Here is a 15,399-nt window from a genome sequence, read left to right as displayed (position 1 = left end):
CTGTCAGTGTCTCCATCCTAATTTTTGGTCTTGGTGCTCAGTCTCAGACAAATTTGATCCAGAGCTGGTGATCTCAAAGGTACAATAAAGTTTAGTAGGAACCAGGGCTGGGGGGTGAAAGCGACCTTCTCAGTTCCCCGTGTTGGCAGACCTCAGCCCTGTCTTTGTTAAAACAAATTTGGCTGTGGAGGCTGTGCCTTGGGAAAGCTGCTTAAGGGGTGCCAGGGGTCATGATTTAGGTCTGTTGGTTATGGAGCAATCTGCATTAGAGATGAGCCCTGGGAACAAACCAGCATCCTGAGTGTGTTTAGGTCCACAATACTCAAACGCGTACTTACAAAACAGGTTACGGCAACGGTCTGACATCTGCCTATGAATTAGGACATAGTAGACTGGAAAACCACTTAAAACCGCGGTGCATCCGATGCTAATGCTCACAGGGTCTGAGTAGAAAGACATAGCCACTGTGAAGAGGCAGATGATGGTAAAAGAGACAGGAACAAACAGGGGAACCTGGGAAAAAGAGTACAGAAGACTGTCAGGCAAAACTGATGGCTGTACCAAATCAGACTCCATACATGCCAGCATACATTGTACATACTTCTCCATCTAAAGAAGATGAGAAGAAGCATGTATCTGTCCTGCACTGTACTTCTGTACAATCAGATTGCAAACAACTGTATCAGATTCAGAGATCAGTGTGCCCTGTGAGGTGCATGCCTCCTATATTCATGTGCATGAAAATATAAACCTCACAACTGGAAACCAAGCAAGCAGAGAAGTCACCTATGCACCATTGCTCTCTGAATGCCCTGCTCCTGTGCATGCACACATACCTACTTGTCACCTAGGGCAACTGCTGGTGGAAAATCTGAAGCCAAGGACAGAAGTGACACTTTGAATCAAACTGTTCTTTAGTTATAAAACTCACTACTTGTTTTGACGTGCCTTCAGCTTGCCTAAGACTTATAGTGACTAAAACAGAATAAGCGAGACTCCCTCTCTCTATGGTACCTCTACCAAGAACATGAGCTTCAGCAACACCCTGATGAAAGACGAAAGCAGCAGTCAGCACTTTATCCATACCCTGCTGAATAAGCCATTTCATCTGGGTTATTTAGAGAGTAAATCAGAAGACTGCAATAAATAAGAAAACTGTGAAACACCCTCTCCATCTCTGGATCCAAACTCAGGCAAGTAACTCCTTGCCATAGGTGATGGAGTGAAGGAGCTGCTGTTCTCATCAAGGGTGACAATCTCTCTTCCAGTAATAAAGATCCTATTTGGGATGCTCACCATGCCAAGCTGGAAGAGATCAGTTGCTCTAGATATTGCAGACATCCAGCCCTCAAACTTATGTGCTCCTGCTGTCTTTCCAGCTGGAGCATCCCCTGCCAGCCTCTCCTACGGGGGTACACACTCATGCTGCTCATCTGCTTGAGAGGCGAGTGAGAGAATTTCCACTTCCTCTTACCGGTGTTTTCTCACCATTTTCAACTCAAAATGCTATAGGGAGAATAAATACCAGCACAGTCGCACGTGTGTCCCGTTTCGTTCTCCTTAGGCCCGCGGCAGGAGCCGGCCTGAGTCCGGCCACTAGAGCGCAGCATGTGCCCGCGCCACCTGCGCGCAGCTCTTCTTCTTGCAGAGGACTGAGCTGGGGGCTTCAAGTGCTTGTAAAACTGGGGAGAGGAGGGGCGGAAAACAACCCGACTGACCAAAAGGCCAGTATTTCCCTCCCTTGCTTAACCAGCGTTTAGGAGCTGTTAAAATTCTGAATCTCTGTCTAAACCAAACAGGGCAAAATCTCAGCAACTGAAATCAGCAGTGCCACCCACTAATAAACCTCCCCTGAGAAGCTTGGTTTGAAAGAAAAAGCAAAAACTTACTTAAAGTCTGGTTCTGGAGGCATGCATGAGTGTAGCCAGACAACAAACTAGGAAGCTTCAAACACACTGACAGCAAAGAGCAAGAAGAAAAATTACCCCAAACTTTCCATCAGGATACACATAGCTCAAGGAGGAGCCCTGGGAGCCACAGGAAGTGTTTCTGTCCCCAAAGGTTCTTGCTGACCAGCTGCCCACTGCCAGTGGCCTTTGAAGTCTCTTCTCCTCCCCAGGCCTGGCTGGAGGCACCATGCAGGCGTCACCAGAGACAGGAACAAACTGTGCCTGCCTCAAGCACCACCCTGGCCAAGTGCCTTCTACACATTATCCAGCAGTGGGAAAGGTGCCCCAAGCGCAAGAAAGCTGCTCCAGCTGACATGAGGAAGATCCCAGCACCCAGCAGCTTAAGAAGAGCCACCAGAGGGACCACTGCTTTATACTAGACAGTATTTCTATGCCAGCAGATGCTTCCCCTTGAGTCAGGTTTGCTCTCAGGACCCCTCTGGCCACTCTTTTTACCCCAAGCCTGATACTCTCCTGCTTCTCAGCTAGAGTTGAGAATTACCTACCACTGAAATAAAATCCAGGCGAGGGTCCCTCCTTGTAGCCCACAAGAGATGAGTGTGGGAACTGCTTTCTGTACATCTCCCAGTTCCCAGCCTGAAACTTTGTCCCCTGGAGCAAGTGTTCTTCTAACAGATGCAGCTAGTGACACCACATAGAACCAGCTTTGTAGGATTTATCACATCAGGCTGTTTGGGTACATCAACCAATTTCAGGAGCTCTCCACATGCCTTTACTGAGCATCAGGGATTGAGATCCCTTAGAGCCTAAATGCAACTATGACCATGTAATGCTCTAATTACCAGCAAACAAAAGAGAGACTTGACAAGCCTTCACATTCCAGCCTGCCATGTGCATTACCTTGAATGGGCTGTGCAGCTCCGGGTGACGGTGGCGATGGACAATGAGCCCCAGGGTGGCTAATCCTATGAAGAGCCATCGGGAAAAGCTGAAGAAGTTCATTAGATGGTAGATATCTCCAACACACACCATGGCAGTGACCAAAGGGAACTGAGCAGTGTGAAGATGAAACACAGTCATTAAAGCCTTGTTATGGTCCTCAGACTAGAAAGGGTAATATGGGTCACCTCCTGAAGCCCCCCTGCAGCCCCAGGCAGCTACTTCACAGGCCCAACATTTCAGAGGTCAGAGAGCTTTACAAACAGTGTCACAGACTGAAGGCAAAAGGCCTAAACACAGTCTTCTGTTGTGCTACAGAAAGGAGCAATCCTTTCAAGATCAGCAAGATCTTTGATGCCTTATGTCCAAGGCAGGGTAATTAAAACAAGCAAGATCCAAAGGCCTGCCAGTACACAGGTTACCTACAAAGACACTTGCTAAGTTTTCAGCAGGTCAGCCAAGCTGACTAAGAGGCACTGCAGCAGTTAGGATGTAGCTGGACCATTGCCATAAAAAAACAAACAAACAAACAAACCAAAAAGGAAACCATCTCTGCAAATGTTCATTCCCAGCATTTCCACCGCACCTGGGAATTTTCATTTTCCAAAAAGCCAAAGCTTATTGGTGCTTTCACAGGACAATAACAAGCAGTAACCATGGTAGGTGGTAGGGAGATCACTTTTTAAAAAGGTGCTAAGGTTATAAGGCAGGGACTTAAAGTAGTGTATTTGTATACTGATGGCACTGCTGGCTCAAGGGGATGTAAGCCATTTCCTGTATCATGCCTTTTTTATTTTTCAGAGGCTGAATTAATGTCTCAACAATCTTTAAAACTCCTCAGCTTGTCCAGTCTTTGCAGGAAAGCCAAGAATGCAAGAACAGAGCATGTTCACATAGCCAGATCTCCTTACCATTAACATGACAGCAGGAAGGGGTGTATGCCTTCGAATGTGGATCATGGAGAAGAGAGGAGGCCACTGTCCTTCCCTGGAAGCCACAAACAGAGTCCTAGGAAAAGACAGGGAGCCCTATGCATTAGCATCCTACATCTAGACTAGAAACGAGATCAGTCACTGAACCAACCTGAGGCCACAAGGCACACACTCGCTAACCCAGCCCAGGTCTCCTAGTCAAGGCCACAGTTCTGCCTTTAGCTGCACTTTCAGAGAATCACAGAATGGTCTGAGCTGGAAAAGACCTTAAAAATCATCTAGTTTCAACCCCCTTGTCATGGGCAGGGACACCTTCCACTAGACCAGGTTGCTCAGAGCTCCACTTCGGGGGCATTTGGAAGAAAAACCCAGTGTTAAGTTCCCATAGCTCTCCCACAACCAGTTAGTTCAACACAGAGCACAGCCACCATCAGGACCGCTGGAAGTGTCCCCTTGGGTGGCTCATTAGCAGAGACCTTTGCACAAGTCCAAATTGACCATGAATGAGTTCAGGCTGGAAACAGGAGCAAGAAAGTCTCTTACCATCAGAAAAGGGGTTAGTCTTTTCAGTGTAAAGGAAGTGGAGGGATCACAATTTCCAGTCCTTTATAAGAGAAGCTGTCGAGTTTATGAAAGGGGATTGTCGCTCTTGACGCCTATATTTATGTATATAAAATGTATATAAAAAAAATGAAGTGCAATTTCCTCAAATAATAGAGGATTTTCAATCCTCAGGTCAGCTGTTGGAAAATATATATTTTGTCATACTGCCAAGAGGCCAGCTACACACAAGACCAGCTACAAAATGAGAGCATAGAGCTCCTTGCCTCCATGCCTCCTTTGACTCATGAAAGGGCAATTAGCAGGGAGAAGGCAATTGCATCCAATTTTATAAATTTAATATCCACAAGCAAACCATGCCAGAGCATCAGCTGGGCTGGAGCAGGGCCCAAAGCAGCTGGGGCATGAGTGTACAACTGGTTTTATTGCTGTCTCTGTGGCTTTGCAGGGGTGTGGCTGGCAGGCAGCCAGGGAGGCCCCATCGATGTTTATATGGACTTTCTGCAGTGATTATGTTAATGATGCCAGGATGGGGGAGAGAAAGGCAATAGGGGACACAAAGAACCTTTCCGCTGTCTGGAGACTTCTCATCCTCAAAAACCACTATCTAGAGGAACTAACAGGGAGGATTCTCCACACCTGTATTTAATACAGGACTTCAGGCTAATGGATCAAATACCTCATTATCTTTCATGTTATGAAACATTTCTTTCATTTCAACTGATTTTTCCTTTTGCAATCAAAGTTATGAAACAGAACCTGCTCCAGAGAGTTCTCTCAGCTCCTCAGGACCAGTACAACTTACTTCTCTGTGAGCTCTGTCCTCCTCTCCAACCTCAAGGCTCCAATAAGGACACAGAGTGTGGTAGACAGTGAAGCTGGAAAGTTAATTTTTCCATGGAACAAAGTGTTTCTTATTGCTACAACAAGACTTTTTGAACATCAACTATTGTTTTAGGAATAGCCCATCCCAATAACATTTCACTGACCTCAAAGTCCTCAAGGGAGAGTTTGCCTTTGGCCAGAGATCCTCACAACAGAGGGACCCTGTGCCCTGCAGAAGTTCAGCTGGGTGAACCCAGTGAAAGAAGGGCCAGGTCTCACCAAGCGGCTGCCAATGTCAACAAAGCTTCTAGTTCAACAGAAACCTTGACATTTCACTTTAAACTGGGGATTTAAACTGAAGGGTGGGGGGAGAAGATAAAAATCTTTGTTTGTGATCAGACCTAGCCAGCAAAGTCCAGGCCTGGCCACAAATAGAAAGAATAGAATCTTAGCCAATAGGGACCGTCATGCAGTTGACAACGTGAGAGTCAAAGCCTTATTTTTCCCACAGAAGCATCTAAAATGCCATTATATGTATGGAGAGTTGCACAGGTTGTTGGTGCTTCCCTCTGATTCAGTAAGCCAAAGGAATAATAAATCTGTAGGGATGTGACCTTGAAAATGTGAAGATTCCTCCATTCATGGTTCCAAAGCAGGACAGTGCGACAAGGACAGGGACCACAGAGATCAGGCTTTTGAAGGCTCGCTGCACAAAGCTCTGGAGGAAGAGCAAGCCTGACTTTAGGAACATGTGGTGATCTCTAGGAGACATCAGGTTCAAAAGAGAGAAAACTCTACTCCTAAATCTCGCTTTTTCTACTGTCATCTGCAGGCTATTTTTCCTTATCTTTTAGACAAGACTAGAAGAAGTTACTGTTGTCCAGTAATCCGGAGAAATTACAAAGCAACAAAATACTTTATAGGAAAACTACCTCTGAAAGTCTTGCCACGATCACAGCATAAGCTGACCACGCTGAAGAGATAAGAATAGGGGAAAAACTCACCACAGCCACAGCAGGAGAAGCCAGAACATCTTGTGTTCCCAGGACTGTGTAATAGGAAACGTTGGTGAGCATGTACCCCACAATTACCGTGATCACGGAGATGATGACAGCCAGGGGGATATTTCTACAAGAAAGAGGAAGACAGACACACAAAGAACAAGCTGCTATCCCTTGTTATGCACAGTATTACTGCAGACTGTCGCTGGCACTGGTTAGGTGAGCCCACAAACTAATTCCTCCCATGCTGCATTTGGGAAAGCATGATACCCCAGAAGCTGGTAACCTGACTTCTTCCCAGCCTTACCGTTCAGGTCTGACCAACTCTTCGCGCACAAAGCTGGCCTGAAACCTGGGAAGAAACAGGGAGTCAGTCTGGATCATGCTGAGGGCACCTGTCTGCTGCTCGTGAAGCGCCCCCATTCCACCTACCAGCCTGAATATGCGAACATGCCTGCGTAAAAAGCCAGGGGGAGAGTATCCAAAACCAGTGACTCTCTGTCAAAAGCATCCTGGAAGTTTTCAGTGTGGCCTGCAGAGGAGATAAACAACAGACATGGAGTAGGGAAATGTCACAGAGAGGCTTCCTTCCCTGTGGGATAACATCCCCTGTACCTCTCATGCAGACCTGGGAGTATTGTTTGTGACTTCCTTGGAGCCAGATATTCAGATTTCTTTCATTGCTTTAATTTGCAGTGCTGTTGCTGACACATTTACTTCCCCACAGTGACAGAAAAAAAATCTATCCCTTGTCCAGCTACAGGAGACATTTCAGGAAGGGCAACAGTGACAGATGGTTGTTTCCAACAGAGCCTGCTATGGGAAAAGGAGACCGTGGAGAGGAGACGATCACGTAGCTCTGTCCTTCCTCCAGGCCCAAAATTAATTTTCTGGGTTGACCCCCATTTTCCCTCTCCAGCCCCCTAAGGAGCTGGACACACACTCCTCTTTGATGTGGTGCAGCCAGTGAGGCAGCAAACTCGGTTCTCACTGTGCTCCCTCCTGTTCCTGCTGCCGGAGCACTGACCCCAGCCCTGCACTGGCCAGAGCATGGGAACTCAGGCGGAGGAGGGAACAGGAGCAGGGACTGCCAGTCTGGCCCCCTGTCCAGGCAGGTTCCCTGCCCACCACCCCTGCTTGCCCACATGAGAAGGACACAGATGGAAAAACTAATAGATTTAAAAAGTAGAGGTGGCTCAGATAGAAAACCTGTTTTTCCAACTCCCCCAATTTTCCTACAAGTTCTGTGCTTGAAATAACAAAACAAAACATAACAAAAAAACCCCCAAAGTCAGGATTTTCTCTAATTCAAAAAAAAAAAAAAAACTTAGAGAAATGTCTAATGGCCTCTCATTCAAACATAGTTAAAAATAGTTGCATTTTCAACATTTTAAAATCTGGCTGGCCGAAGGTATGGTTTTACAGCTATATTCAGTTTCCCATATTAAAATCTCTTTAAAAGTAAGAGGCGTGAAGCTTGTCTAGTTGGACTTCACGAGGAAAGGGATGAAATGGCATGGAGCATTTGGAGAAAGTTAGGCCTCTTCTATGGAGGTGCTTCTGCAAGAAGTTCAGAGATGAAATTTGGACATTTTGGTTTGAAATGCTGGCCTAGCAAGTCTCTAAAATAAACCTGAGCCAAAGAGAAGATAATGGCAGAGGAAAAGACAAAAGTGCAACAACAAAAAAAAAAGGCAGAACAAAGCAGGGGAATGAGGCAAACTGGTTTAAAAGGACAAAACTGATTTTTAAGCACAAAAGAAATGAAGTCAAAGTGAAAATAGATTTGAAAAAAACTAACCCAAAATGTAAGAGTGGGCCTGTTGGGGTACACTTTTTATGTTCTAAAATGATGGCTGATAAGTCATGGTGCATAAAACAGATTTATTGTCTGCAATGCATTGTCCCTCGTGAGTCACATTAAATACAACCTGTCATACTGGGGTCTCTTAGTGAATTCTCCCTCCAGATGTCACCAGCACTTATCCTCCCCACTGGAGGACCGATGCCAGGACTCCAGATTGTTGTTTGAAGGCATTCCTAACCATAATGGCTTGGGATTTCTAGCTGCAGGGCAGTCCTTCAGTTCAGAAGCGCTGCCAGCCCGGGAAGGGGGAGGCGGGGGGTCAATCTTTACATGTTCAAAGGAGCCAACTCCAGACATCAGAAAGAAACATGAACATAGAGCCCACTGCCTGTGGTGTTTTCTCTGCAGAGGAAGGTAATAGCATGAAGGGAGGGAGCAAGGAGCAAGCTTCCTCCCTTGAGTGGGAATGACTCGGGTTTTTCTATAAACTGAGGCTTGGATGAAAGCCAATACTCTTGTATCATTCCCAGAAGATACTACTAGTAGGGTTTTTTAGCCCCCAGTCTGAATGTGAGCATGCAAGCCTGCAGGATTCCATTGTAAGTTCCCTTAATGACTGCCCATCTGGATTTGGAGAAAAAAAACATTAGCATAAGCCACAGAAAGGTTAGAGATGCCATGACCAGGGTTCAGCTGAGGGCTGGTAACTCATTGCACAGCTCTGCCTGGCTCAGGTCACCATGGGATGCTGTCACACACCCTTAATGTCCATCAAATTTGTGCTTTGGAAAGATTTTGAGCCATGCTGGGAACAGGCAAGTCTGACTCCAAAGAAAGACCATCTGCAGAGCAAGGTGCCTGTATGACCCCAGGTAGGATCACACAGCCTAAGGCACTAAGGCCCACTCAGTTTTGGAGAAAGCACCACGTAGCCAGGTGCATCAGCCCAGTGCTATGATGTAGCTTAGTGACAACTACACTGGTCTCAGATGATCTCCCAGATAATTCACATCCAGCACACAGACAGAGAAAGCTCCTGTCAGCTAAATGAACACCACGCTTGTCACTTGGGATTGATAAAAGCTGTGACAGGCGGGCACATCAAGCACCCTCCCTCAGCCATGCAGCAGCAACACCTACCCTGGGCCAGCAGCATCATCCCTGGCACGATGATGAGTGCAAGAGCCAGGAGTTTAACAATGGAGAGAGCCGTCTGCAGCCGGGCACTCCAGGTGACACTCCAGGAATTGAGGGTGAGGACCATGTCTGGAGAGAAGACCACACTGCTACAGCTGTAGCCCATGTTTGACACACACAGGAAAAATTACAAACGCACTCCCTGCTCTAGGGATGCCAGGGACAAGACTGCATCTTTATGCAGGATGCTCAGGGTGAGAGATGTCAGAAAACATCACAAGTGTAGCCCAGTGTACAGCATTTGAAGGGTAAGCTGCATTATGCTCGTAAAAGAGACCAGGAGCCTGGTTCCTGCCAGGTGATCCACACCTGTCTGAGGGAAAGGTGCAAGAGCGCCGGGACATCTCAGTAGATGCACTGCACAGCGTTGCCTGTGCCAGCACACAGCAATCCACAGCAGGCAGGACAGTGTCACAGGTTGGATGCACCAGGCAAGGAGTCCAAAATCTTGAGCCTTACACCCTCTATCCAGGTGGCATTTGCACGGCTATACATGAAGAGTTTCTGCTCCCATACCTGGCAAAATCTCCCTGACTTAGGGCTCCAGCTGCTCAACAGGGAGGCCCATTCCTCTTCTTGGAGAATACAGTGACCCAAAACCATCAACCACCTTGAATCAGAAAGTTTTGTGTAGCCGAGGAGGTAAGACAGGAGCCAGATCCCACCATTATTTCAGAGGATATTCAGAGGCACCTTAAGTGCCCCTGGTCTGGGACAGAGAGGCTCCAGAACAGACAGTCCCATAAATGTTAGTACTTACAGTACCCCATGAGAGACACAAGCTTCACTGCAGGGACAGGGGCTGCACAGGGGGCAAAGAATGGCTCCAGCATGTACCGTCCAAATGCCAAGGCGACCACAGCACTGTTGGCAGGCCTGAAGAGGGGTCAGAGTGGGGGAGGGAACTGAGCACAGACTGGTCTGAGGACAGCCGAAAAATGGCATGAGGTAAAACTGCACAAAACTTGGAAGGGGTGCAAGTTTCCCCACCTGGCTTAATCTTGCTCACTCATGCAGATGGTGAGTTCCCAGAGTCTCTTTCATAGTTTTTTTTAACCCTCAGTAAATGGGTTAAAAACCACATGCTGCAAAAAGATTAATTCCCAACTTGAAAGCAAAAGTTGAGATTAATCATACTGAGCAATGTGGTGTGGTTCATATGTCCTGCTTCATCTCAGCTTACATGAAGAACACAGGTTATTGAGAAGTGAGGACTTCCTTTTTACTCTTAAAAAAAGAAGCCATTTGCAATGTTCTAAATTATTTCACTTGGGGCTAAGCCAGAAAGTTGTCTCCACTTTCTGAATCTGGAGAAACCAAAAAAGTTTCACAATGAAAACAGAAGATCTGAAATAAATCTGGCATCTATTGTCAGTCTCTGAAAAATACCATGGCTCTTGGGGGAAACCAGCTGCCAGGGGAGAAGAGAGATATTATTCTTCAAGCACAAAACATATTGAATGTGTGTAACTGTTTACTCATTATGCCTTCTTCTTTTTATCACTGAAAAATCTTTAAAAATTGTTCGACTTGTTTCTACTCTTTCCTTTACAAACTGCCTGGACTGTTATCTGGCATTATAACTTTTTTGTTTCTAAATTGTCACTGTATCCACGAAAAGGCAAACAAACAAAATCTCTTACCTGATAGCAAAAAACTCTGCCCACAGGAATAAGAAGCTTGGCAGAGGCCCTAGTGTCTCCAAAATGTAGATATAATGTCCTCCAGACTTGGTGATTCTTGTTCCAAGCTCTGCATAACACAAGGCACCTGGAAAAGTTCAGGTAAAAGTGTCCCGAGTAAATCATCCCATTGATTTTCCCTTTTCTGTGTGACTTTTCAGGGATTGAATGAATACATTTTAAGTTAGTAGTAAATTAGAGGAAGAAGCACAAATCTTACAAATCTTAAGCCCTGCCTATGTTGGATTTGCTCATCAAAAGAAATCCTAAAACACTTCTCTTCATTGAGCGTGACTCTACTTGCAGTAGAACTGAGCACTGTTGGATGTGACCCTGTGAAGTAAGAGCATCTCTAGCTGTGCTGTCCACTTCTTCAGCCAGCTCAGGTGGCCATGGAAGGAGAGAGCAGAGGAACCTGGTGGTGATATGGTCATGCCTTTAAGTCCTGTGGCAATCATGCTATATTCAGGTCATGCCGATGGTGGCAACCTCAATTTTTCCTGCCTCTCTGTTAGGAAATCTGTGCAGAATCCCTGTTCAAAGCGAAGAATGTAGGCAGACAGCTCGTCTCATTTTTTCCAGTGGGTCCCTTTACATGCTCTAAGCATGCATTTAAGTGCTCTGCTGAACTCATGCAATGGGACTTGCAATACCCCACTTGAAAAAAAAAATCATGAAAGAAAAAAAATCATAAAAGAAAGCAAGCCAGCCTTTTTAACACACTGCAAAAAGGTGTCAGAGAAATGACCAGGGGAGGTCATCAAGCTGATAAAAGGGAAGAAAAAAACCAACAAATTCAGCTACAAAATACGGTAGCTTCATAAAGATGCTCCCAAGGCCCTTTCAGTAGAGTCTATCAAGGGATGCAGGGGAGAGAGAAACCTTTACAAGTGCAGAACTTGGGCTACATGATTAGCACACACATTATCATTTACTGCTCTGCTTGGTTAAAAGAAACACCATGCTCACATTATATCATAAGATTTTCTTCAGGCAAAAGTGCATCAATCACCAAACAACCACACATAAGCTGCAATGTGAAATATTGGTACACATACACTAAGAGCAAGAATCACTCTTGTTGTCATATTAACAATTGAATGTCTCGATTTCTAAACTTGCATGTACATGTCATGGTGTCAAAGTGCTTTTTTCACATGGAGTATTTCCCCTTTCTTGTTTCTTTTTTCTAAGTTACAACAGAAGAAGAATGTTAAAGTCGCCCACTGTAATAAGCATCAGATTTCTCTCTTGGGCTGAGATCTTGCAGTTGTCCTAATAGCACCTTTAGAGAGTTTCTGAGATGGTGATTTTATGCAGTTAATGAAAGAAACTAAAAGCCATGTGTTTTATCCATTTTAACTTTATGAATTGTATTATTTCAGAAGAACTAAAATGAAACTGTCATCAAAAAGACAACCCCTTGTGAGAAAAGACTAGTATTAAATGCCAGAAAAGAAGCCAAGGGTAATGCACAGAAAGCGGAGCTGAACTGATCTGCTCCATCTCCTGCTCCACAGCAGCATCAGACATACCCACACCACTTCTGACAGACACCCAGACACCCACCCCCAGCTGCTGGATACTCTGCAGTTCCCCAGGCACTCTGCTCTAGGGCTTTGCTATTCTCTCCAACAGAAAGGGGATCCCACTTGGCATATTGAGACTGTCCCTTCTTGCCCTTTTCACAGTGTCTATGAGAAGCACAGCACAGCCTTTCCATTCCATTTTAGGTGCCTACATCTCCCTTCCACCTTATAGAAGGAGTCCCCTCCTTGTCCTCCAGGCTGAGACTCCATCTGCAGTCACCGTCACTCCTCTGCCCTGGACTCAAACGTGAATTTATATTCACAGATGGTAGGTGCTGGAATTTTGTCAGTCACCCCAGGGGAATCATTTGAACTAACAACCCCCCCTTGGCTTGTTAAACCTTTGTTTCTCTTGCAGTAGGAACCAAGTATTTTGAGTTTGTTCATCTTCCAACTTTTTATACATGAAAACGTGCAGGCTCTCCTCACCTCCCAGGTACTTAAGCAAAGGCTGACAAAGCTCACCACTCACCAAACATTGAGAGAAGCCCACAGGCAAACCAGACAACCAGGGAGAAACCCACAGTGCCAGTGTTTTTCAGTACTCCTTTTGGGGAGATAAAGATGCCACTGCCAACCATGCTGCCGATGAGGAGCGAGAAAGCCCTCAGCAAAGTTATCTTTTGCCTCAGAAAGATGGCCTCTTCTTTCTTGTCCTTCCCCATTCTTCTAATCACAGAGGAAGGTCATGCATTCAGAAGCTACAGTCTCCCAGGTGTCCTCAAGGCTCACCTGTAAGACAAGGAGTTAGGGATTCGAGGATCTTCTTTTCTGGACAAGATTTTTTTTCAGAAACCTGTCAAGATCTGTTGAATCTGTTCTCCTCAAATGCAGGATGCACCAAACAAACACAGGTGCACAGAACACAACTGGTATCATCTCTCACATCAGTACAGCTCCCAAGAGGCACTTTAAGTGTTTTCTTCCTCTTCTGTCAAGCAGCACAGAGCATTACATGTTGCATGCCACATTTCAGGACATGATTTGCAAATTTGACTTTGATACCCAGACTGGAACTGGTCAGGTTAGGGTTAATTTAATGGAACCTACTTTGGGGGTACATTGATTTCAGCTTGCTGGCAAAAAACAGATTTAAAGTTGCAAACCTAACAATTAAGACCTTGAGGATCTCTGAGGTTAAAAAACATTAGGCTGCATTAGTTGGTGTGCACAGATGATTTAACCTTTTTTGCTTTCTATCCACCCTTCCTGAATAAACAAGCCTTGTTTTTTCTCACTAGTTTCATTTTATCAGTGTTTCTTAGTATGGTGTCAAGCCTTTTTGCTCTCAAAGTATTGAAGAGTCAGAAATAAGTACTGTTTACAATTGCAAAACAGAGCATAGTCATTACTATCAGACATGTCATTTCTTCCATTAATATAAAAACTTTCTTGGTAACAGGAGCAGTGAAGCTTTTCCTAGAAAAGAGGGAACTTCAGAGACTTCAGGGATCACATGAGTTGAACCAGATCTAGTTTGCTCCCAATGCAGCAACCTCCTACTTCCCTGCCTTGTCTGTCCCCTGTCTCTCAGTCCTAGGCTGCCACCTTCACCAAGAAACTCACCTTTTGCTCAGGTAGGTAAGGCAAATTCAGATCAGTTACTGCAGTCCAATTTGCTGCAGCAAACCTGTCTGTAGTTTTTGTAACAGCAAGGTAGATACTTCACACTGCTAATTATCCCCAGTCAAGCAGGCAAGGCAAGCATGGAGTAGATAATCCCCACACATCCCCACCAATACTCAGACACTCAGCTTCAGTGTGGGTTTTTTTTCATTATTCTAATGCAGTAAATTGGAAATATATATAAATTATATATGTATATATATATATTTGCCCCAGCTACATGTCTGTATACTATTGCAAAGTTACACCGTACATTAGACTCTATTTTATGGACTTATTGAATTATTTAATAATTGCAGTGGTGTGTCTGTGAGGAGATATTGGTCACCTATAGAAGCAGATTTAAGCAGCCAGAAAGTGCTTTCTTGATAGTCTGTATTTTCTACCTTAACTTTGAGGGGGACAAATCTTGTTACCCACGATACTTATTTGCATGCCCTGTGTAAACTCAGTATAACCAAAGGCTTTTCTCCCCCATCCCCAGCTATTTTCCCACCTGGAGACCGGCAGGAGGAAGTGGGGGTTATCACTTTCTCTGCAGACATATGTCTAGCACATGCAGAAAGCCCTCTCTCCTGCCAGCAGCATGAGCTGATTTCTCTGAGATCATGCCAAGCCTGCACACGCATCTTCCCAATCAAACCAGCCAAGTTTAGTTATTAAACCCCTAATGAGTCTCGGAGGACTCCTTAAGGCTCAGATGGGTCACATCAGCCTCGTCTGGTCCCACAGAGCTGCTCCTCAGAGTCCCAAAACCTCACAGGGCTGCTGGAGACAGTGGCTCTGGAGGAGCAGGGAAAGACCCTTGGGAGCTTCCCAACCCCTCAGCTGCAGTTCTCTCAGACACCAATTAATTATCTTAACGAGAAATACCAATATCATCTGGTATTTCTCAGCTGAAATGAGAACCACACAGCATTCATCTGCAGGGGTGAAACACAGAGGCTCACCGAATTGAAACTGAAGAGAGATGCTGTGCACAGCTGTGCCTAAAACACTGTTCTGAGATAATTAAAAGAGCACTTATCTGTTTGGCTGGGCTTTAAACCAAGCAGGTGCATTTACAATCCATCAGACTCCCATTTCTTGCTGGGATCCCGAAGCAGCAAAAGGCAGCGTCTCTTTGCAGGTTCTGAAATTACACAGAGAGAGAAGGGGAGGAACAAAAAAAGGAGAGATCAAATCAAATTTACTGACCAGGTTAATGATCCAAAGTAAACATCAAATTCCGTACTTCTGTCCTCGTGAGTTTTTTGTTTTGGGTTTTTTTGTGTTTGTTTTTTTTTTTTTTAATACCGCTGCCATGTAAAAGTATTTGGAGATAAAACAG

General features: G+C 45.2%; 2 protein-coding genes across 5 annotated transcripts in view; both read right to left on the bottom strand.

Annotated features, from left to right (window-relative positions):
- LOC113956318 (cystine/glutamate transporter-like) overlaps positions 1 to 15,199 on the bottom strand; it is a 15,551-nt gene extending 352 nt beyond the window's left edge. Inside the window, exons 1-12 of one of the 2 annotated variants that reach the window (XM_027662727.1) lie at positions 15,097 to 15,199; positions 12,916 to 13,177; positions 10,816 to 10,942; positions 9,933 to 10,048; positions 9,116 to 9,241; positions 6,601 to 6,700; positions 6,476 to 6,520; positions 6,172 to 6,295; positions 5,782 to 5,885; positions 3,761 to 3,857; positions 2,811 to 2,960; positions 339 to 513 (exon numbers count right to left, since the gene is read on the bottom strand). In XM_027662727.1, the coding sequence (XP_027518528.1) occupies positions 339 to 513; positions 2,811 to 2,960; positions 3,761 to 3,857; positions 5,782 to 5,885; positions 6,172 to 6,295; positions 6,476 to 6,520; positions 6,601 to 6,700; positions 9,116 to 9,241; positions 9,933 to 10,048; positions 10,816 to 10,942; positions 12,916 to 13,108 (1,357 nt within the window). In that variant the 5' untranslated portion in view covers positions 13,109 to 13,177; positions 15,097 to 15,199. Of the gene's footprint in view, positions 1 to 338; positions 514 to 2,810; positions 2,961 to 3,760; positions 3,858 to 5,781; positions 5,886 to 6,171; positions 6,296 to 6,475; positions 6,521 to 6,600; positions 6,701 to 9,115; positions 9,242 to 9,932; positions 10,049 to 10,815; positions 10,943 to 12,915; positions 13,178 to 15,019 lie in introns of both variants that reach the window. The other variant, XM_027662737.1, reaches the window with a different exon arrangement.
- Positions 14,210 to 15,399, bottom strand: part of KDM7A (lysine demethylase 7A) — an 89,279-nt gene continuing 88,089 nt past the window's right edge. For all 3 annotated transcript variants that reach the window (XR_003530803.1, XR_003530804.1, XR_003530805.1), the window contains one exon: positions 14,210 to 15,201. The gene's annotated coding sequence lies outside the window, so the exon portion shown is untranslated. The remainder of the gene's footprint in view (positions 15,202 to 15,399) is intronic.

The sequence above is a fragment of the Corapipo altera genome, unplaced genomic scaffold, assembly GCF_003945725.1.
Source record: "Corapipo altera isolate COAL_440 unplaced genomic scaffold, ASM394572v1 1, whole genome shotgun sequence".
NCBI classification, from domain to species: domain Eukaryota; kingdom Metazoa; phylum Chordata; class Aves; order Passeriformes; family Pipridae; genus Corapipo; species Corapipo altera.
The sequence above is the reverse complement of the archived record's forward strand: the minus strand, read 5'-3'. Positions and strand labels throughout refer to the sequence as shown.